At 35.8% G+C, this 23,888-nt stretch overlaps 1 protein-coding gene across 1 annotated transcript in view; it reads left to right on the forward strand.

Moving 5' to 3' along the window:
• Nucleotides 1-23,888, forward strand: part of RYR3 (ryanodine receptor 3) — a 579,223-nt gene that overhangs the window by 147,435 nt on the left and 407,900 nt on the right. Inside the window, exons 11-14 of the mRNA XM_027869916.1 lie at nucleotides 12,085-12,258; nucleotides 15,086-15,207; nucleotides 22,050-22,218; nucleotides 23,220-23,355. Of these exons, the coding sequence (XP_027725717.1) occupies nucleotides 12,085-12,258; nucleotides 15,086-15,207; nucleotides 22,050-22,218; nucleotides 23,220-23,355 (601 nt within the window). The remainder of the gene's footprint in view (nucleotides 1-12,084; nucleotides 12,259-15,085; nucleotides 15,208-22,049; nucleotides 22,219-23,219; nucleotides 23,356-23,888) is intronic.

The raw sequence follows: 23,888 nt of genomic DNA on the forward strand, positions 1-23,888 counted from the left end.
CACATGTGTTAGTGGATTAATCTGTCAGTGGATTAATCTGATCTAACTAAGAAAATGTACAGAGAGAAAAGGAAAAGAGGAGGCAGACAAGGGTAAATTACATTACAGGAAAAGACACAAAAACCTATTACAGCAGAGGGAAAGAAGGGAGATGAGCATTTTTTGATCCTTACTGTCATCAGATTTGTCTTAAGAAGGGAATAACATAATCAGTTAGGTATAGAAATCTAACAGGCAGTAGGAGGGAAAAGGGGAAAGAAAAGGGAGAGGGGATAAAAGGGAAGGAAGAAGTAGTAAGGGTAAAGGGGAAGAAAAGGGAGGGGGATAATAGAAGGGAGGTGGGACTGAGGGAGGCAGTGGTCAAAAGCAAAACACTAGTGAAGAGGGAAAAGGAGAAAGGAGAAAGAAAAGCATAAACGGGGAGTGGGGGAAGGACAGAGAGAAAGACACAGATAGTAATCATAACTGTGAATGGGACGAACTCTCCCATAAAACAGAAGCAGATAACAGAATGGATTAAAAACCATAATCTTACAATATGTTGTTTACAAGAAGCACATTTGAAACAGAGTGACACACACAGGGTAAAGGTAAAAGGCTGGAGCAGAGTATATTATGCTTCAGCTGAAGTAAAAAAAAAGCAGAGGTAGCATTCCTGATCTCAGACAAAGGAAAACGAAAAATAGATCTTATCAAAGAGGTAAGGAAGGAAACTACATCCTGCTAAAAGGCACCATAGACAACGAAGTAATATCATTACTAAATATATATGCACCAAATGGTATAGCATCCATATTCTTGGAGGAAAAGTTCAGGGAGGTACAGGAAGAAATAGACGGCAAAACTGTACTAGTGTGGGACCTCAGCCTCCCCCTCTCTGAACTAGATAAATATAACCACAAAATAAATAAGAAAGAAGTTAAGGAGGTGAATAGAATATTAGAAAAGTTAGATATGATAGACCTCTGGAGAAAATTGAATGGGGATAGAAAGGAATATACTTTTTTCTCAGCAGTACATAACACATACACAAAAATTGACCATGTACTAGGGCATAAAAACCTCACAATCCAATGCAGAAAGACAGAAGTATTAAATTCATCTTTTTCAGATCATGATGCAATAGAAATTATAATGGAGTAAATGGCCATGGAGAGATAGACTAAAAAATAATTGTAAACTAAATAATCTAGTCCTAAAAAATGATTGAGTCAAACAAGAAATCATAGAAACAATCAATAACTTCATTCAAGAGAATGACAATGAGACAACATACCAAAATATACGGATTCAGCAAAAGCAATTCTTAGGGGAAGTTTTATATCTTTAAATACTTACATGAATAAAATAGAAATAAATAGAGATAAATGAATTGGGCATACAACTAAAAAAACTAGAAGAAGAAAAAATTTAAAATCCTCAATTAAACACCAAATTGGAAATATTGAAAAACAAAAGAGAAATTAATAAAATTGAAATTAAGAAAACTATTGAACTAATAAATAAAACTAAGAGCTGGTTTTATGAAAAAACCAGTAAAATAGATAAACCTTTGGTGAATTTAATTTAAAAAAAGAAAGAATAAAAACAAAATTACTAGTATCAGAAATGAAAAGGGTGAATCCACCACCAAGGAAGAGGAAATTAAAGCAATAATTAGGAACTGTTTTGCCCAACTGTATGCCAATAAATTTGACAATCTTAGTGAAATGGATAAATATTTACAAAAATATAAATTGCCCAGATTAACGGAAGAGGAAGTAAAATACTTAAATAACCCCATCTCAGAAAAAGAAAATGAACAAGCCATTGATGAATTCCCTAGGAAAAAATCTCCAGAGCCAGATGGATTTACAAGCGAATTCTATCAAACATTTAAAGAACAATTAATTCTGATACTATATAGACTATTTGGGAAAATAGGTGATGAAGGAGTCTTACCAAATTCTTTTTATGATAGAAATATGGTGCTGATACCTAAACTGGGAAGAGTCAAAACAGAGAAAGAAAATTATAGACCAATTTCTCTAATGAATATAGATGCAAATATTTTTTTTTAAATTAGCAAAAAAATCACAGTAACTTATCACAAAAATAATACACTATGACCAGGTTGGATTTATACCGGGAATGCAGGGCTGGTTCAGTATTAGAAAAACTATCAGCATAATTGATCGTATCAACAACAAAACTAACAGAAACCACATGATCATCTCAATAGATGCAGAAAAAGCTTGTGACAAAATACAGCACCCATTCCTATTAAAAACAGTAGAAAGCATAGGAATAAATGGAGTCTTCCTTAAAATAATAAATAGGACCTACCTAAAACCTTCAGCAAGCATCACATGTAATGGGGACAAGCTAGAAGCATTTCCAGTAAGATCTGGGGTGAAACAAGGATGTCCATTATCACCACTGTTGTTCAATATCATACTGGAAATGTTAGCTTTAGCTTTAGCATAAGAGAAGAAAAAGAAGTTGAAGGTATTAGAATAGGTAAGGAAGAAACAAAGCTATCACTCTTTGCAGATGATATGATGATATACTTAGAGAATCCTAGAGAATCAAGTGAAAAACTACTTGAAATAATAAACAACTTTAGCAAAGTTGCTGGCTATAAAATAAACCCACATAAATCATTGGCATTTCTATATATTACCAACAAAGCCCAATAGCAAGAGATAGAAAGAGAAATTCCATTTAAAGTTACTGTAGACATTATAAAATATTTAGGAGTCTACCTCCTGAAACAAACCCAGGAACTATATGAACACAATTACAAAACGCTTTTCACACAAATAAAGTCAGATCTAAATAATTGGAAAAACATCAGTTGCTCATGAGTAGGCCGAGCTAATGTAATAAAAATGACAATTCTACCTAAGCTAATTTACTTATTCAGTGCCATACCAATCAAAATACCAAAAAATTATTTTATATTTAGAAAAAAATAACAAGATTCATTTGGATTAATAAAAGGTCCAGAATATCAAGGGAAGTAATGAAAAGAAATATAGGGGAAGGTGGCCTAGCCATTCTAGATCTTAAATTGTATTATAAAGCAGCAATCATCAAAACTGCTTGGTACTGGGTAAGAAAGAGAGTGGTGGATCAGTGGAATAGGTTAAGTTTGCAAGACACAATAGTCAATTACTATAGTAATCTATTATTTGATAAACCCAAAGACACCAGCTTCTGGGATAATAACTCACTCTTTGACAAAAACTGCTGGGAAAACTGGAAAAGAGTATGACAGAAACTAGGCATAGACCAAAAGCTCATGCCATATTCTAAAATTCAGTCAAAATGGGTTCATGATTTAGATATAAAGGCTGATACTGTAAGCAAACTGGGAGAGCAAGGAATAGTTTACCTATCAGATTTATGGAGAACAGAAGAATTCATGACCAAACAGGAGATAGAGAGCATTACAAAATGTAAAATGGATAACTTCGATTACATTAAATTGAAAAGTTGTTGCACAAACAAAGCCAATGCAACCACAATTAGAAGGAAAGTAGAAAACTGGGGAAAAATTTTTTACAACCAGTCTCTTTGATAAGGGCCTCATTTCTAAAATATATAGAGAATTAAATTTATAAGAATTCAAGTCATTCCCCAGTTGATAAATGGTCAAAGGATATGAACAGACAGTTCTCAGATGAAGAAATTAAAACCATCTATAGTCATATGAAAAAATGCTCTAAATCCCTGTTGATTAGAGAAATACAAATCAAAACAACTCTGAGGTACCACATCACACCTATGAGATTGGCCAACATGACAAAGCAAGAAAATGATAAATGTTGGAGAGGATGTGGGAAAATTGGAACACTATTGCATTGTTGATGGAGTTGTGAAATGATCCAACCATTTTGGAGAACAATTTGGAACTATGCCCAAAGGACTATAAAAATGTGCATACCCTTTGACCCAGCAATAGCACTTCTAGGGCTATATCGCAAAGAGATCATACAAATGGGAAAAGGACCCACATGTACAAAATTATTTATAGCATCTCTTTTTGTGGTGGCAAAGAATTGGAAATTGAGAGAATGCCCATCAATTGGGGAATGGCTGAACAAGTTGTGGTATATGAATGTAATGGAATACTATTGTGCTATAAGAAATGATGAACAGGCTGACTTCAGAAAAACCTGGAAAGACTTGTAATGGTCTGATGCTGAGTGAAGTGAGCAGAACCAAGAGAACGTTGTACGCAATAACAGCCACGTTGTGTGATGACTAATATTGATAAACTTAACCCTTCTCAGCAATACAAGGATCTAAGACATCCCCAAAGGCCTCATGATGGAAAATGCTATCCACATCCAAAGAAAGAACTATGGAGTTTGAATGCAGATTGAAGCATACTATTTGCTATTTTTTTTCTTCTGTTGTGTTTTGTTTCCTCTCTCTGGTGGTTCCTCCTATTTGTTCTAATTCTTACTTACAATATCACTAATGTGAAAATGTTTAATAGGAATGTGTATGTATAGACTATATCAGATTGTATGCTATCATGGGGAGGGAGGGGGGAGGGTAAGGGGAGGAAAATTTAAAACTCAAAAGCTTATGGAAATGATTATTGATAATTCAAAATAAGTTAATTAAAAGAAATAACATGTGATAGTTTTGTTGTCTTTCTATAAGTCTATTAACTTTTTGCATTTAGGTGCTATGCCATTTGGTGCACTTATTTTAAGAAATATTATTAATTTATTTTCTGTGGTGCTTTTACACATAATGTACTTTCCTCTTTATATCTTTAATTCAAGTCTGTTTTGTACTGTTGTTTTGTCTTTGGTCATTATCATTACCATTATTATTCTTTTTATTTGTTTACCTGAAATATAATAAATTTTTCCCTAGTCCTTTATTTTAACTCTGTGTGAATCTTTCAAGTGTATTTCTTGTAAATAACATGTTTTTGGATTCTGCTTTCTAATCTATTCTGTTACTATCCTCCATTTTATAGGTAAGTTCATTGAATTTATGTTTATAGGTATAATTACTAATTTTATATTTCTCTCCATCTTCTCCTTTTATACTTTCTGTGCCTTTGCTTCCCATCCCCCTTTGTATAGTGAAGAATAATGTATTGAGAAGAAAGATTATACTCAGCACCATTATCTGCATTTCACACACTCTGCTTCTGTTCCACTACACCTCTTCTCTTCCTCTTAGATATCTCCTGGTTATAGGTTCTTACCCTGTATTTCTTTCCTTTTATTCACTGACTCATGATCTCTACCCTCCAAGGACAGACTTTGTTTTACTTATGACTAATCCCTTCCTATTATGACTTTTATACTTTCTTATAACCCCCCTCTCTTCTCTCCTTGTTCCTGCTTAATTGGTTATTTGGTTTAATCAATTTCTACGATACATTCTTTTATGTGTGTATATGACAGTGTATACATGTATATTTAAATTCCCTTTGTCCACTTCAAATCAAAATGGGTTCTTGTGTAACCCACTGCTTATACCTTCTTCCATGTTTTATAGTCTTCTCTTATATACAAGTTGTGTGAGATAAATTTTCCCTTTTTCTCTTACTTTTATACTTTTCTTTTTTCTGTCAAAATCATCAAAATAAAACAAAACTGTTCTTATGTCTTCTGCCATATTTATAATCTTTATGGTCCTTGAAGATGCTAAGATATTAAATGGAAATGGTTTCTTTTACCCTTTTTAATATGTAATTACTTAATAATCTTATTGTCCCTTCCTATTATCCCTATATTTCTCTATCTCTCTCTCTCTCTTTTTTTTAGGCAATTCAGATTAAGTGACTTGTCCAGGGTCACACAGCTAGTAAGTGTCAAGTGTTTGGTTTGAGGCTGGATTTGAACTCAGGTCCTCCTGACTTCAGAGCCAATGCTCTATCTGCTGTGCCACGTAGCTGCCCCTCCTACATTTCTCTTAACTCTTGTGTTTACATTTCAAGGTATCCATTCATCTCTGGTCTCTTCATCAGGAATACTAGGAAGTCTTCTATTTCATTAAAGGTATATATATTTTTTCCCACTGTAAGATTATACTCACTTCTGACAAGTAATTTATTCTTAAAACCTTTACCTCTTGTCTTTTGGAATATTGTTTTCTAAGCTTTTCTACTTTTTATATTGATAGATACTGAGTCTTGTCTGTGGTTCCTTACTACATGGACTTTCTTTTTATCTATTTTTAATGGATTTTTACTCTGGTATTTTTTTTGAAGTTTTCATTTTAGGGTTTCTTGAAGGATATAATTAGTGGATTCTTTATGTTTTTACTTGGCTCTTTGGTTCTAATAGTTCTGTGCAGTTTTTATTTATGGTTTCCTGAAACATGATATCTATTTTAAAAAAAAATTCAGTGATTTCTGGTGGTCTGATGATTCTTTGATTATTTCTCCTTGATCTATTTTCCAGTTTAGTTGTTTTTGATGGTACCTTACATTTTTTTATTTTCTTTTTTTAATTTTGGGTGCTATGGTAAGACTCTATTTAATACTGATCTTACTCTCCTGGTTTCCTTCTGCTTGTTTCACATTTGGTATATCAAGAATGTTGGCTGACTTCAGTGTCTGACTGTTCCTAATCATGGTATGATGTGGTCTTGTGTTCCCCTTAAGGATTCCATAGTTAAGGTTTGGGGAAGGCAGTGTTGTTGCTCCCTGAATCTTTCTTGATCAGAGTTTTGCTTAGTCTTCTGTCCCTCCTACAGTGTCCTTGATCACAGGGCAAGATGATCTCTGTCCATGTTGGGAATCCATTGATCATGACACTATGTGGTCTCTGTATTCCCTAAGATTTTTCCTGTCAGAGCACTGGATGGTCTCCTGTCCTCACTTTGTACTTCCTTAGTCGGGGTGTTGAGTAATCTTCTGTGCCCCCCTGGGATTTCTCAAGTCAGAGGGTAACCCTTTTGTCTACCTTCTATTTCCCTTGCTTTTCCTCTATCAGGGGGATTGGTGGTCTCTGCGTGCCTTAAAGTTTCCTAATCGGGGCTCTGTCTTGGATTTCCCATTTTATGGTGCTGCTGAGGTTTTCTAATCTGATTACCTATACTCATGTTTGCTTCTCTGAAGGAATCCTTCTTCCACTGTATGCAACTTCTAGCTATGCTTTTGTGCTATCCTGAATGAAGTTTCATTTTGGATTGTGTGTGGGGGTGTGTGTGTGTGTGTGTGTGATCCGTTTAGTGCCCTGTTTAGATCATTGCTAGAATAAAAGGAGATTTGGTTACTGGTATGACATATCATGTAGCCATCTTAGCCAGAAGTTTTCCCTAATAAATTTCTTAATTTTTTTTGGTTATGTGACATAGTACAAAGTCAAGTTGCAGTATCCTAGATCCTTTTTATAATTTCTGTAATTATAAAGTGATTCCCCATCATGGGAGATAAGATTTTCAGGCCTACCAGAAATAAAAAAAAAATTCCACGAGATCTTACAGGCTGTGCTGGAATTGTGCCAATAATTTTGGTATTACTTTGATTTAAAAGGATGGTAAAAATTTGTTGTTGTTGTCATTCAGTTGTTTTTCAGTCGTGTTTGACTCTTTGAGACAACATTTGGGGTTTTCTTGGCAAAGATACTGGAGTGATTTGACACTTCCTTCTCCAGCTCATTTTACAAATAAGGAACTGAGGCGAACAGAGTTAAGTGACTTGTTTATGGTCACACAGCTAGTGTTTGAGGCCAAAATTGAATTCAGGAAGACTCACCTTCCTCATTCCCAGCCTGGGACCCTATCCATTGTAACACCTAGCTGCCCCTATAGTAAAAACTACTTTTTTCCAATCTTCTTCAGTACTTCAGTTTTATATTGGCTTACCCATTTTAGTGATAGTAGCTATTTATTTTTAAATGCTCTTCTTTTTCTTCCAACTTTAAGAAGCTTATATTATACATTAGATGAATTAATTGTAGCTGCCATATCCCTTTGAAAGTCTTTGCTTGTTTTCTAAGGATTACTTAGGCTATTTTGGAGTACAGTTATTACTTTCACATTGAGACTTTCCTCATCATGGTTTTGATATAGTGAGGATCAGCTTAAGAAATTATATGGGAATTTGGGGGGATTTTGCAGAAACCGCAGATGAAGTGTGAAGGCCAGCAGACAATGAACCAAATACTTAACCCAAATTATAGGTAGTGTGAACATCCCATAAAAGAAAAAGAAAAAATTTGTATTTCTCTGGAATGAAGAGAAGACCAAAATATTTTACACAGATTTTCCAGATCTCAGGGATGCCGTGCTCCTAACCCTCGTGGTGTAGAAGGGGTAACTCTAGTAGTTTGTCAGTTCTAAGAAAAGCATTTCATTTTCAATCACGATTTCTTTTTCACTTTGGTGTACTTCATCCTGTTTCATTATGGACTTAAATGGTTCTTGAAATGATTGACTTTTCCCACACTATTACAACCACTGCAGTATCTCTAATAAATAGTCATTGAAATGTGCTTATTAAGAACTACAACTTTTGTACATTTCCTTGGAGTAATATTCATTTCTAAAAACCATAGAATTAAAAATGCAACAAAAGAGATGAATGAAACAAGTATTTAGCATGAAATCTATCCCTCCTGATAAAAAACTAACTAAACCTGAAGAAATCAGCTCAATCTGGTTTTACCTGTTCAAAATCAGATATTTTGAACCAACCTAATATCAGTAAAAGCACACACACAACTATTACTGTCATAAAATGAAAACACATCTAAAATATTGCTTGGTTCAATAATTCACACACTACTACAATTCATTCCTCCCTTCACCAGAGGTTCTGTCATGTTAGCAATGGATATTTAAATAGTACAATGAGAAGGTATTAGGCTCCCATAATACTGCTTTTGTATATAATATCCACTTTAGCTAAATCATTCAAACTTACAAGGAGTACCAACCTGCCTGCTAAAAATATCATAGCTCTTTTAAGGTCTGTTTCTCAAGTGATTGCATAAAAAAAGAAAAAACAAACAAACAAAAACAACAGAGAACTAACTGAGATCAGATCAAGAGAGATTCAGTCAGTAAACATGTCTTAAGCATCTACTATGTGCTAGGCAAGTGCTTAGTGCCGGGGATACACAAAAGAGGCAAAATATAGTCCCTGCCCCTAAGGAGCTTATAATGTACCCTCCAACCACATGCATTTTCCTGTGTTCATAGGTATATACTTAAGTTTTCTCTGTTTTGCGCAACCACAGCTGATTTATCTTTTTCCCTTGAATTTGGACTAGACCTGAAACCCACATTAGCTACTTTCACTATTTATGTGAACTTAGGCAAGTCATTTAAGGTCTGAATACCAGTTTCCTCATCTATAAAATGAAGGGATTGAGGGGCAGCTAGGTGGCGCAGTGTATAGAGCACAGGCCTTGGAGTCAGGAGCACCTGAGTTCAAATCTGGCCTCAGACACATAACACTTACTAGCTGTGTGAATCTGGGCAAGTCACTTAACCCCAATTACCTCACCAAAAAATAAATAAATAAATAAAAAATAAGAAAAAAATGAAGGGATTGGGCTAGATGATCCCTTTCCTTCTTGAAGCACCAGACTCCACTGATGCCTGGAACCCTATCCCTAACCCTCCCACTTGTCCTTCATTGTACCTGAACATAATAGTAAAGTTGAAAGAGAAAGGAAAGGAAAAGAAATTTGGAGGCCCTTTTCCATCCATCAACTGCTTCTGCTCCCAGCATTTTCTGATTCATTCTTGCTTCTGCCATTTTGGGTGCTGTTTCTCACCTGAGATCCCTTGCTCTAATTTGCATGAGAAAATGCCTAATCCTGGGCATCTCCCTGAAATACAGATGAATCTTACTTCTTTGTGAATACAAAATACACAATAATCACCTCTGTACCTCTTGGGGTATAAGAAAAAAAAATGGAAAGGGAAGCTTTGTTTAACCTTCAAAAAACTAAATGCCTATTGGATTCAGATTAATTGTGCTAAGTACTTAAGAGAAGTACAAGGATTTGGTCCTTATCATGCTGAAGCTTACAGTAATACACACAGACAACTGCAATACTCAGTAATATGTAAATGTATTCGAGTTGTCAAAGAAAGTTGTGTGAAATCCAAGGGGGAAGGTTTTTATCATGTGAGTCAAGGGATGTGTGTGTGTGTGTGTGTGTGTGTGTGTGTGTGTGTGTGTGTATGGAAGGGAATTATACAGTCTAGGAAGGATTACTGGAGGGGGTAGAATTTAAGTTTGGCTTTAAAGGATGGGTAGAAATTTAGCAGATTGAGAAAGAGGAAGAACATTTTAAGCATAGGAAAGTAGGTGAAAGATGGCTAATCAACAGCAGAGCCAGGGTATGTTTAGAGGATAGAGTAGTCCAATTTGGCTAGAATGAAAAATGTATGTAGGGACAGGACCTGGCATGTAGTAGAAACATAATAAATGCTTATTAACTGACTGAATGGGAGGAAGACGTTTCTATTCCTTGTCTGTTTCCCATTGTTGATAATAGTAAAAACTCTTAGAAAATTTTAAAAAGTGCTTATTTCAGGATTGGGTTTTCCTTTGTATTACATCTGGTCCAAAGCAGGAAAGATGAGAAGCTGGCAAGCCAAGCTGGCTGGGATCTCTAAGAGGGGGGAAGAGATGAGGAGTAAGCCAGAGAGAATTTCCCTTTGGGCTTACCTTGACTTGAGATCTTTCCCTTCTCTTCCCACCTCCCCCCCAATCTCCAACAGTAGTTCTTCAACCCACACCAGTCTGAATCAGGTAAACACTAAGACAGTTTTCATTTTGTTTTATCTGTCTATAGCAGTTGACACAATCAGTTGACCATTTCTTCCTTCCTAAAGCTCTTTAGATTCTTCTCAATTTCTTGGCATTTCATGATCTAGTTTTTTCTCTTACCTCTTTAACTATTCCTTCTTTATCTACTCTGCCAGCTTCTCTCACTTTTTCTACCGATGAAATATAGGCATTCTTCATGATAAGGAGTTCCTGGTAATAAAGGAAAACATACTCTTGGAATCCCAAGTTTAAACTTGGAATGCATTTTCCCATGGAAACAATGTTAACTATGGTTGTTAGAGTCTGTAGCTGATTTCCCCCTTCTGCCTAGCAGTAAATTGATTTTTTACTTATATGGCATTTCATATTTACATATTTCATATTTAGAGGAGATGCAAATAGAGTGCTGGGCCTGTAGTCAAGAAGATCTGAGTTCTAATCTTATCATAGATACCTACTAGCTATGTGACCTAGGGCAAGTCACTTGACCTGTTTGCCTGATCTGTAAAATGAAGTTAATAGTAGCACCTACCTCACAGGGTTACTGTGAGGATCAAATGAGACTTTTTTGTGAACCACTTAGCGTAGTGTCTGACAGACAGTAGGTGCTATATAAATGCTTATTTCCTCCCTCCCATTTGCCTAGTAGTACTGATCATATACCAGTTCATGTTTTACTATATGTTGTATTATTACTACTATACCTCTACCTGCTAGATTGTAAACCCATGTTAAAATGTGTTGTGTATGAATGAATGAATGAATGAAAAATATTTATTAAGAGCTTAGTATGTACCAAGCATTGGTTTAAGCTATGAGGATAATCTAGTCCAACTCCCTCCTATTACGGGTGTAGAAACTGAGACCCAGTGTTGCTAAATGTCTTGCCACAGATCACACAATTAGTAAGTGGTAGAGTTGGGCTCTGAACCCAGGATCTCTCATTCCAAAGCCAGGGCTCTTTCAGTTGTGCTACTGTGCCAATAAATCAGTGAGTTTATTTATTAATGAGTCTAACCATCCAATATTGTTTTTATGGGACAACATATTCTGACTTCTAAACAACTAAGTTGATATGTATGTATATATTTTTTTCTTAATTTGGGAGCTACCTTTGTTGTAAAGGTAGCAACAAGGATTTTCAAGGACAGAGGAGTTAAATGGTAAAATAATCGTTTCTGAAATTTTTTGCTTTGAGATTTATTATTTTTAGCTAGTCACAATCTAATTAATTTCCAGATTCATAAGTTATCTAATAACAATTTTTATGTTGATTTTCTATATAATGAAAAATAACTGTGCTTTTTGCCTGGGTGGGGGGGGTATGTTAATAGGAGATCAAGGAAAAATTGGATTCCAGTCATAAGCGGGATATTGAAGGCATGGGAATTGCAGAAATAAAGTATGGCGATTCCATATGCTTTGTCCAGCATATAGCTAGTGGTTTATGGATGACTTACAAAGCACAAGATGCCAAAACACCACGCCTTGGCCCACTGAAAAGAAAGGTGAGCAGTTTCAATATCTATACATTTGTTACTTCAGCTTAGAAATATTTGAGCAATGGAAATGAATTGGTGTCAGGGGACTCTTGTAGTATGAACTATGCATTACTCTACAGAGTGCCTAATTTTCTGAACTATTTACTCTGTCATTAGTTGGTATTTCCTAAGGTATTCAAAATGATTTTATTTTTGCCTTAAAAAACATTTAAAAATATAAAACATCTATCCCTGTCCCCAATCCCACCACCACTTTCAAAAGCCTCATGTAAATGATTTAAAAGTTAGCTACTATTTTAGAATTATATACTCTAATACTTCTGTGAATGGAGCTTACTTTCTATTTAAAGAAAAATAGAGGTTAAATAGGACACACATGGAGAAAACATGGATTCTATAATGACATAAATCCATAAGCATAGGTTTTCTTTTAAGATTTTTTAAGTTTTATTTTATTTTCAGTTCTAAATTATCTTCCCCTCCTCCCATTAAGAAGGCAAGAAAAATAAAATCCATTATGAATAAGGTATAGACTTTCAATGAGGTAGGATAGTGATGTATTACAAAACTTTCTTCTCAGCTTTGAATATTTTGCTTTAGTCTGCCAACAGTAGGGAAAATGGCCTAGATACAAGTGTCAACATCTTCTTTAGGAAGTTATTTTATATTTTAGATCATCTTTTGATTTGCAGCAGGGAACAAACACCAAGAATTTGAGATTTCCACCAATTGGAAAACCAATTGGGAATCAAAGAAAGGTTGCAAATATAGGTACTGATACACACAAAATACATACATACAAATATATACTTATATATATATGTGTGTGTATATGTATGTATATATGTGTGTATCACATGTAAAAGAATTGTGTGCTTGTTTTTCTAAAGTTATCTGAAGTTCTGATCCCTACATTTCAAGAAAGACATAATAAACCTGGGAAGGTGCAGAGAATTGGTAAGATGATGAAGTGGCTTAAGGAACTTCTTTAGAAGAGACCAAAAAAACCTCCAAGAAACCAGAACACCAAAAGAAAGAACTAAAAGTAGATAAAATTGTAAAATTATAAGATCACAATAATAGATCATATTTATATATGCTATGTCTTTTTATAAATTCTTCTAAATGATGGGCATGTCAGTATGTATATGAAGCATTTTTTAGTGAAGGGCAGGCAATCTGAATAGATTAGGCAAAACCAAACATCCATTTGGCCCACATAGTCAGGAGATGACTGATCTAAAACTGAGGGACTGATCTTTTAACTGCTGTAAGGTTTCATCTTGGCCCTTTCTCTCTAAAGATGAGATTTAAACTTGAGTCATATAGCCCTTTCTAGAGAGCAATACACAAATGTGTATGTACATATGTATGTATATGTATATATATGTACACTTATATACATGTACACATACATATAAACTTTGCCTCTGAGATCATGGACTTGTAATAGCTCAAAGAACTGACTTTTCCACTGTGCCTATTATATTCTTGTTTTGCTAGTTGGTTTGAACGCATTAACTGAATAAGCAAAACTTAGGAAGCTTTGGTCCTTAGGGACCAGAGATGGGACAGGAGCCAAAAAAAAATCCACTAATGTACATACACTAGCAATGTATTTCAAATTCTAAATGCAACATCATTGAGTAGTTGCTGGGAGGTGCTAAGCAGAATAATGTTTTGTAGCAGTGAGTGAATCAAATGATAGGGGCACATCCTTACCTGAACCTTCAAAGCTCATAGGTTAAATAAGAGGCACAAGACTTTGCAAACTGGTATTCTCCTTTCTTGAATTTATTGTAGTAGGACATACTTTTGAGAAAATAGAGAAGTGGAATTTCACAAGATCTGATCTAGTATGATATTTATTATGTTCCTAAGATAAGAGGGAGCAGAGACACTTCTTTAAATGAAGTTTATTTGTGAGGCAGCTCTCTTCTTTACACATTGACACATAATACCTTTGAGATCTATATTAGTTCACTTTTTCCCTTTGTTACTGTTAAAAGAAATTAAATGCCAAGAAGCACCTCTGGGTCTGTTGGTTGAATAGCATTATAAAGGGTATGTGGTTAGCCTGTTTTTTTTTTCCCCAAGGAGAGCAGAGGTAGTCAGCTGCTGATCTCTGCCTCATTTCTAGCCCCACAAAAAGGTAAAAATATCATATAACAGCTCTTTATTTATAGTAATAAAAAGTTGACCTCTATGACTTCATCTTTGTACCATCATTTATTGGCATTAAAAATGGATATTCTCGTGTCTGTCTTCTGCTGCTACTTAGGTTATCTTACTTACAGTATGATTATATCTAAGATTTACAGCCTCTCTTTAGTCAGAGTAATCCAAGTCTATGATCCTAGTAGAGAGTATTGTTTTAAATTTTCTTTCTGCTTCCAGTGATATATTTCTGGGGGAGTAAAATTCTAATATTCCTATTTTCCAGGAAAAGTAATAATGATTATTATTAACAACAACAACAATAACAGCAATAATTCATATAGTGCTTTAAGGTTTGCAGAGGTTTTGCATTCAGTTTAAGAGAAAAATCTATGTATTTGTGAGATATATTTTTCCCTTCCCAATTTATGTAATAGGTCCAAAAACTGCAATCTAAGCCAGCCCATTATATTTCATTTGCAATCAGAGCAATGAGGATCAGAAGTAAGTGGGTAAATAGACCTAAACCAACTGTGTTAATACTTTAGGTTTGAAAATTGTTTCTAAAGTTTGGTAGGAAGTGATGAAGGAGAGAATTATGCAAATCACATTTGCGGGTCAGTTTAGGGGATGGTGTATAACAGAAGACTTGGCTTTCATTTACCTCTCTATGCAGGTTATACTCCATCAAGAGGGCCACATGGATGATGGCTTAACACTTCAGAGATGTCAGCATGAGGAGTCCCAGGCTGCTCGGATCATCCGAAACACAACATCCTTATTTAGTCAATTTATAAGGTAAATGAATGGTTTTTCTATGTTTCCCTGTTAATCTCATTGACTTGGGTCTCATGGCATTCTTTTACCATTAACTTTTCTTATATTGTATAAAGCATGACAGGAAACAACTAAGCACCTGAAGAGCTAATCTACAGCAGAAAGTTGGGTCACTGAATATTTTTTTCATGTTTGGGACTTCCCCTTTGGCACCACTCTCTTCCCTCACAACTGCCTGCTTTTAATATGCAGAGTGAATCAAGATGTGAGATATTCTGCTGACTAATGTGTTTTCACTTGCAAATGAAACTAAATGGACTTTGGCTCCAGTCTTACTTAATCCAAGTTGCATTAAACTCATTTTGTTTGATGTTACAGAGGAGAAAGCTGTAATATGCCAGAGCTGATAGATTTGCAGAGAGCTGCTACTGCATTCATAATTATTGCTAAACTTGGATTAAGTTAGATTAGTTGTGAGGGACTGTCTGATGTTGACTACTGCCAAGTGCAGATTGTGGCAAGATGGGGTAGGAACAAGATATTAGGAAGTAACCGGAGCTCACGCTCCCGAGGCAGGGGCTATGCTAGGCGGAGTTGTGGTGAACTGGGATGGGCTGGATACGGAGAAGTAACCGGAGCTCACACTCCTGAGGCAGTGGGCAGTGCTATGTGGAACTGTGATAAGCTGGGGAAGGAACAGAATACAAGGAAGTAGCCAGAGCATGTGCTCCTGAGGCAGGAGGCTGTGCCACGTGGTAGTGGGACGGCAGAGAACGAGTTCCTTTGTCTAGCCCCCTCCCTAGGTACAACGCTAACCCCAGACGCCTCCTTCCTGTGTCCTTCCTGACTTCCTGGGTCACGTACCTTCCCTTTGTGTAGCACTGACCCCAGACGCCTCCACCTGGTATCTGGGCCTGACTTCCTGGGTCACGTACTCTCCCTTTGTCTATGCACTAATCCCAGACGTCTCCTGCCTGTATCCAGTCCTAGCCTCCTGCGTCACTTCCTCTCCCTTGGTGCGCTAAACTCAGACATCCCCTTCCGGTATCTGACCCTACAATCAATGACTAGTAGGCGGGCTGAGGAGGAGGGGCTAAGTAGGTACTTAAGGAACGGGTCGTGGTCGGAGCTCTCTCTCTCTTTGCTCCTCCTCTCTTGCTCTGGCCTTCCTGCTTGGCCTTGCTGTGATGGCCTCCGAATAAAGCTCAGGTGTTGGCACCTCCTGGTCGGCTCGTCTCTGTGTGTTTATCCGGGTAGGCTCCGAAGACTGGTAAGTATGACTCTGGCAGCCTGCTCCTTATAGGAGAAGAGTGCATGGCGCGGCCCGCACAATTAGTATTGTGAATCTTATGTTCCAAAGTAATACAAGGATTTTATGGAGTCAGTAAGTGAACTGTCTTCTCTCATCTCCTAGACTGGGAGATGCTGCCAAAGCATATAGCTGTATTATTTCTTTGTCTTGTGGTAAATCCATCTTCCTTGAAACCAGTAGTTGTTGGTTCCCCAAAATTCCAACCATTATTCTATTCTAGGAAAATGTTTTTCCTGCAGGAAGTTTTAGGGGGAAACTATGCACATGTTAGTGGATTCGCACATATGTGGAATGAAAAATTCTTTTCATTTCTTTAATCATCTCTCTAGTGAAGTAGTATGATCAAAGGAATGAAACTAAAAGCTGGGAGTTAGAATGCCTTACTTCACTTTTGGTTTGTTACTCTCTCCTCAGATGGCCTGGGGCAAGTGTCCCCTCTCCCCATACCTTAGCATCTCTGTTAGTAGGAGGCTTAAGATTAGTTTCCTTCCCTTTCTAAGTAGGGAACAGAAAGGGGTTTTATAGATGTCGGTTTTGAGATATAGATGTTTCCTATGATTATTAAGAATATTAATGTCACTATTAATAGCCGTATTTGATGGGAATTGGTGTCAGCCTCAGGAATGAGAGAGATCTGTGTCTTTACCCTCCTAGACTCCTCTTAGCTTCTGTTAATAAAGGTTCTTCTGAAGACCTTAGAAGTTCTCTGTTAGACAATCGAACAGCCTTTTAATTCTTCTAGCTATAATACAGTACTTTAGTAGAAAGAAAGAAAACAGTGATTTGGCTGTTATTCCTCCCCACTCCACCCCCATACATAATAGTATTTAGTGGGGACTGGATGAAATGGATGAGGAGAGATACTTGGATTCAGAGTTAGGAAACCTAAGTTCAAATCCAACTGTAATACTTTAGAAAATTTAAGATGGGAGAGATGTTAGAGATTATAGAATCATAGATTTAAAACTGGAAGGGGCCTCAGAGATCATTTAATCCAAAACTCTTTTTTTTTTTTTTACAGTTGAGGACATGAGCCCCAGAGAAGTTAAGTGATTTGTCTATGATCTCACAGTTAGTAAATCCCTTTTCTCTTTTTCTGTAAATAATCTATACTCCCTAGCTATATTACTAGCACATACACCTGAAGGTAGTCAGAGGAAGGGAAGGAAAATGAAGTTTAAAATCATTTACTTTGCTGTTTGTGACCAACTCCATATTAAAAACAAAATAGGCAATTTTGGGGGGCTAAATTTTGAGTTTTTGAGGCCTTTGAATTGAAATGAATGGTTTCAGAACATTTGGAAAGAATTCTTATTCAATTCAGCAAGGATTGATTTCATCAATGTAGGTAACTCCACTGATATATAGCATTTACCCCTTCCATGTCTTTTTAGAGGATTTAAGGACTTGCTGTGGTCTAAAAAGCTCATCACCTCATCATTAAGCCTCCCTGTATTTATGTAGGCTGTGTTTCAGACTGTAAATTGAAGCATTTCTAGCTTGGAAAGAAGATCTAGGGTTTGTGCTTCATTGTTAAGACATCCAAAAACTCAAGATAATCTCCACATTACAATGAAGTTTGGAAAGGAAGACAGGGAACAAACAGAACAAAATCTTTACACTTCTGTTAGCTCATATTGAAGAGAGGACAGTGTAGTTTGAAAAAAATGATAGTGGGTAGAGCCAGGATGGCAGAGTAGAGAAAATACTCAGCTGAGATCTCCTAACATTCCCCTCCAAACAATAATGCCTGAAATTTACTTTAAAATAATGCCTGAAATCAAAATCTAGAGTGGCAGAGCCAATGACATGTCAGAGTGAAACATTCTTTCAACCAAAGACAACATAGGAGATTGAAAGGAGAAATCTGTGACTTGGCAGAGGAGGCTGGCCTGTAGCCCTTGTGGATGAAACATCAGTTATGATAGTAGGTAGGGATGACAAAAGCAACAGCAGCTTTGGGAGAGCAGCTTTGGGATCCCTCAAGCCAGAGATGGTAAGGGAACCTGGCAACTAGTCAGAAAGAGATTTCAGGGTACCCAAGGGCTAGCACTAGACACTAGACCAGACTCTGTTTGGCAACTCCATTGCATATGCCCACTTCTAGATCACAGATCCAGGTCAGAGAGGAGTACTTTTAGTCAAAAGGGACTGGAAGCCCTGGGAGGCAGTATCACTTCCATCCCCAAAGGATCAGGGACCCTAAGGAACAGTATCATTTCCTGTTCCAAAGGAGGAGGGACTGTTAGGAGCAGTATCAGTTGCCATCCCAAAGGATCAAGGGTCCTTTCTGGATAAGGAGCAGAGTATAGACCAAGAGGGAAGTGACTATACTTCCCTCCAGATCACATCAACTGAAAACTTATAAACTCCCAGAATTAGCTCTGAAAACAGCCATGTCAAAAAGTCTGAAGCTTGAGACAGATCTCCTCCTCTCATACTGGGAACAGAGTCCAACATTAATATAAAGTTCCCAGTGAAAAAAGGGGAGGGGTGAAGAAATGAGCAAAAAACAAAAAAAGAACCTGACTATAAAAACATACTGTGATGACAGAGAAGATCAAGACAAACTCAGAAGAGGACAATGTAGCCAAAACAAGTACAAACAAAGCATCTAAAAAAATTGTGAATTGGAGATAAGCCCAACAAGAATTTGTAGGAGAGCTGAAAAATAATTTTCAAAATCAAAAAAGAGTGGTAGAAGAAAAATTAGGTAAAGAAGTTAAAGCAAAGGAAGAAAATTACAAAAAGGCAATTAATAACTTGGTAAAAGAGGCACCAAAAATACTAAAGAAATTAACACCTTAAAAACATAATTGGCCAAATGGGAAAAGAGGTACAAAAGCTCACTGAAGAAAATAATTGCTTAAAAATTAGAATTGGGCAAGGGGAAGTTAATGAGTCCATGAGACATCAAGAAACAATAAAACAAAGTCAAAAGAATGAACAAATAGAAGAAAATATGAAATATTTCATCAGAAAACTAAGTGAGCTGGAAAACAGATCAAGGAGAGATAATTTAATAATTACTGAACTACTTGAAAGCCATTATCAAAGAAAGAGACTAAATATCATATTTCAAGAAATTATTAAGGAAAATGCCCCAAATTCCTAGAAACAGAGGGGTAAAATAGAAATTAAAAGAATCCATTGACCACCATCTGAATAAGATCATACTAAAATGAAAACTCCTAGGAACATTATAGCCAAATCCCAGAGCTTCCAGGTCAAAAAGAAAATACTTTAAGCAGCAAGAAAGAACCATTTAAATATTGTGGAGGCACAGTCAGTATTACATAAGATTTAGCAGCTACCGCATTAAAGAAGTGGAGAGTTTGGAATATGATATTCCACGAGGCAGAAGAGCTGGGATTACAACTAAGAATAACCTACCCAGCAAAATTGAATATAATCATTTAAGGAAAAAAGCAGACATTAATGAAATAGAGGACTTTAAAGCATTCCTGATTAAAAAAAAAAGACTAATGCTGAATAAAAAATTTTACTTTCAAATACAAGACTCAAAAGAAGTATTAAAAGGTAACCAGAAAGAGAAATTATAACTGTTTAGCTTTCTATATGGAAAAATGATACATGCATCTTCTAAGAACTTTATCATTATTAGGGTAGGTAAAAGGATTCTACATAGAAAGAGGGCACAGAAGTGAGTAAATTATGTTGGAATGATGTAAAAAAAATTGATAAGTGAGAAAGAGCTATGCCCTGCAAGAAGGAGGAATGGAAAGGAAAAGTGGTGAAAATTATCTCATCTAAAAGAGACCTGCAAGGTTTTACAGTAGAGGGGAAAATGGTAAGGGGTTGCGGGTCAGGCAGTGGCTGAACCTCATATCTAAATTGATTCAAACATACTTAATTAGTAATAGAAATCTATTTTACCTGACAAGAAAGTAGGAGGGGAAGGGGATTAGAGATGAGGGGAGTGATGAAAGGGAGGACAGATAAAAGAAGGCAATGGTCAAAAGCAAAATAGACTTGAGAGGAGGGACAGAATGAAAAGAGAAAAAGGATAAACAGAAGAAAATAGGATGGAGAGAAATGCACAGTTAGTAATCATAACTGTGAAAATAAATAGAATGAACTCACCCATAAGACAGAAACAGAGAGCAAAATGGATTAGAAACCAGAATCCAACACTATGTTGCTTACAAGAAACATACCTGAAAGAGAGAGACACATAGAGTTAAAATAAGGGGCTGGAGCAAAATCTGTTATGCTTTAGCTGAAGTTAAAAGTGCTGGGCTAGCAATCATGATCTCAGACAAAGCAAAAGCAAAAATAAACCTAATTAAAAGGGATAAGCAGGGGTACTGCATCTTGCTAAAAAGAACCATAGATAATGAAGTAATATCAAACTAAACATATGCACTAAATGATATAGCAACCAAATTCTTAAAGCAGAAGTTAAATAAATTATAGAAATAGGCAATAACACTATAATAGTGGGGGACCTTAACTTTCCCCTTGAAGAACTAGATAAATCTAACCATAAATAAGAAAAAAAAGTCAAAGAGATGAATAAGTCTTAGAAAAGGTAGATATGATAGGCCTTTGGAGAAATCTGTATGGGAACAGAATGGATTATACCTTTGTTCTCAGCTATACCTCCCTTCACAGGGATTGACCATGTATTAGGGAATAAAAACCTCCAAGTGCAGAAAGCCAGAAATATTAAATGCACCCTTTTCAGACTGTAATGCAAAAAAATTTAATTTAATAAAGGTCCATGGAAGCATAGATTAAAAGCTAATTGAAACTAGTCTAATCCTAAAGAATGAGTGGGTCAAAGGACAAATCATAGAAATGATGAATAACTTCTTTAAAGAGAATGACAACAATGAGATAATATTCCAAAATTTGTAGGGTACAGCTTTAAAGCAGTACTTAGTGGAAAATTTATATCTCTAAATGTTCATATCAAAAAAAAGAGAGAAAGAACAGATCTGTTAATTGGGCATGCAACTAAAACATTTTTTAAAAATAACAATTTAAAAATCCCCAATTAAACACCAAAATGGAAATTCTGAAAATCAAAAGAGACATTAATAAAATTGAAAGAAAAAAATATAAGCTGATTCTTTAAAAGAAAAAAAAACTTAGGTTTACCTCTATTAAAATTATAGGATTTCAAGGATTAATGAAATGGTTATCACTTAGTTGAACGTCACTGTCTTGTGATGCACTACAGTAATTATCTTTCAGATTTTATTGAGCTACTGTTGTGTATGAAGCACTGAAAAATCACAGCTGTGCTATTGACTATTGAGTATATTGATTATAATTTATACAGGTAGAATAAAATATCTTCTAAACCAAATGTGAATACTTGCTTCTGATTAACCTTTGGTTCCCAAACTGAATTGTTTTGATTAGTCAGGGGCGTACTAATAACCCTGAGACAAATGATCATCTTTGCCCAGGGAAAGGTAGTATGCAGAGAAGTTAAATGATTTCTCTAGGTTACTGAAGATATTGGTGAACTCCATTGTTTCATGACTAGACCCTGAACCAGTATCAATTCTTGTTTTATTAGTGGAAACAATCGAACTGCTGCACCCATCCTTCTGCCAATAGAAGAAGTCCTTCAGACTTTGCAAGATCTGATCACCTATTTTCAGCCTCCAGAGGAAGAGATGCAACATGAAGATAAGCAAAACAAGCTCAGGTCACTCAAAAATAGACAGAATCTGTTTAAAGAAGAGGTGAGTTTTAAAAGTAAAGTTTTAGATAGTCTTTGTGCTTTGCCCTTAGAATCCAAATATGTTAAATAAATTGCTATTCAGATTTATAGTTCTAAGCAAGCATTGTATGAGGAGGAAAGTTGAGAATAGTGGGGAGAAAGGATGAAATGAGATCACAAGAATTCTCGAGATCAAGGTTACTTGATATTTCCAATTACACTGACCCTTTATTTTTTTTAACCAAGATGGTACATGCAAATAATATTGTATTTAATGCTTTAATACTATGTATGCTATTCAAAGCTCATTTAAAATGTACCTCCCTTTTCAAAATAACTAGTAGCTGAGTACTACTTCTATAGCACTGAATTGTGGTGTGCTTCTTTATCACCTTCTGGTTCCCAAAGTCAGTACCAAGACAAGGGCCAGAGGGGAATTTCACTTGTCATGTTGGCTGCTGACACATACATTTGGTGTTTCTATTCAATATTCAGGAATAAATGTATAATGTAGCTGTTTTATATGTAGTAGAGTGTAGCTGAAAAATTCTGTTTTGATCTTCTTTTCACTAATCAGGCCCCTTATTTATAGGAATCATGAATGTCCTCTGCTGTGTTTGAATGGAATTACTTGAGTTTATTCATTTTTTTAAAATTGCAAAGTACTGTATCTAACACTATTTCTAAGTGAATCAGATCCATTTTACACCAAACGGAAAACAGGCTTTTGTGAGATTCATTCACACTCTTTTCTTCTTCAGTATGTCCTTGGATTGAGTTAAACACATGGGGACAAACAAATCAAGGGAGATTGCTGATTCATCCCCAAAATGTATGCTATTTAAGTCTCTGATGCATAGAAGTGCATATATTTTTAAGAAAAGCACATACACACACAATGGAGACATTTGCATATTAGCAGTCTCAGCTTTAAATTTTGAAATGTTTAGGGGAAAGGTGTGAAAAAGAAATATACAGATTTTCTAAGCAGGAATTTTTTCCTTTCCCCATCTTCTTTCTTAGGGAATGTTGGCCCTTGTGTTAAATTGCATTGACCGTTTAAATGTCTACAACAGTGTAGCACATTTTACTGGGTTTGCAAGGGAAGAAAGTGGTACAGCTTGGAAAGAAATTCTGAACCTCCTTTACCAATTGCTAGGTGAGTACATAGGAAATTTCTTCAATTGAAAGAGATTCAAAGTGGATTAAAAAATGAATATTCCCTTCCCAGTTCAAAATTGAAGTGGCAAAGCCTACCTAGCAAGTCTGAGTATTCAACCCATCTTTTTATATCCAGCAATGAATTATGCCGATGAATTGCAGTTCTAGTGCTTTAACATCATCAAGGTAAAGCAGCGTAGTATAATAGAGCCCTGGACTGAGAGTCTCTATATCTATGTTATGGTCTCATTTCGGCAACCAATTGGATGTGTCCTAGGATGAGGCATTTAATCAGTTTCTCAAGTTGTTTGGACAAGCAAATTGTAACACTATGATTCCTTGAATTGTTCTCATTCCAAAGAAAATTACTATTTTAAAATCTGAAGCTGTATCTTTTCATTTTCCACTTTGTGGCCATTTTCTGCTGACTTGCCAATATGATTGTTCTATTAGTGGAAAGAACACTGAAGTAGGAATGAAATGACCTGGAGAAAAAGTGGGTCTCCTGTTTACTAGCCATTTTCCATGAAT

The sequence above is a fragment of the Vombatus ursinus genome, unplaced genomic scaffold (assembly GCF_900497805.2).
Source record: "Vombatus ursinus unplaced genomic scaffold, bare-nosed wombat genome assembly UNPS02014794.1, whole genome shotgun sequence".
NCBI classification, from domain to species: Eukaryota; Metazoa; Chordata; class Mammalia; order Diprotodontia; family Vombatidae; genus Vombatus; species Vombatus ursinus.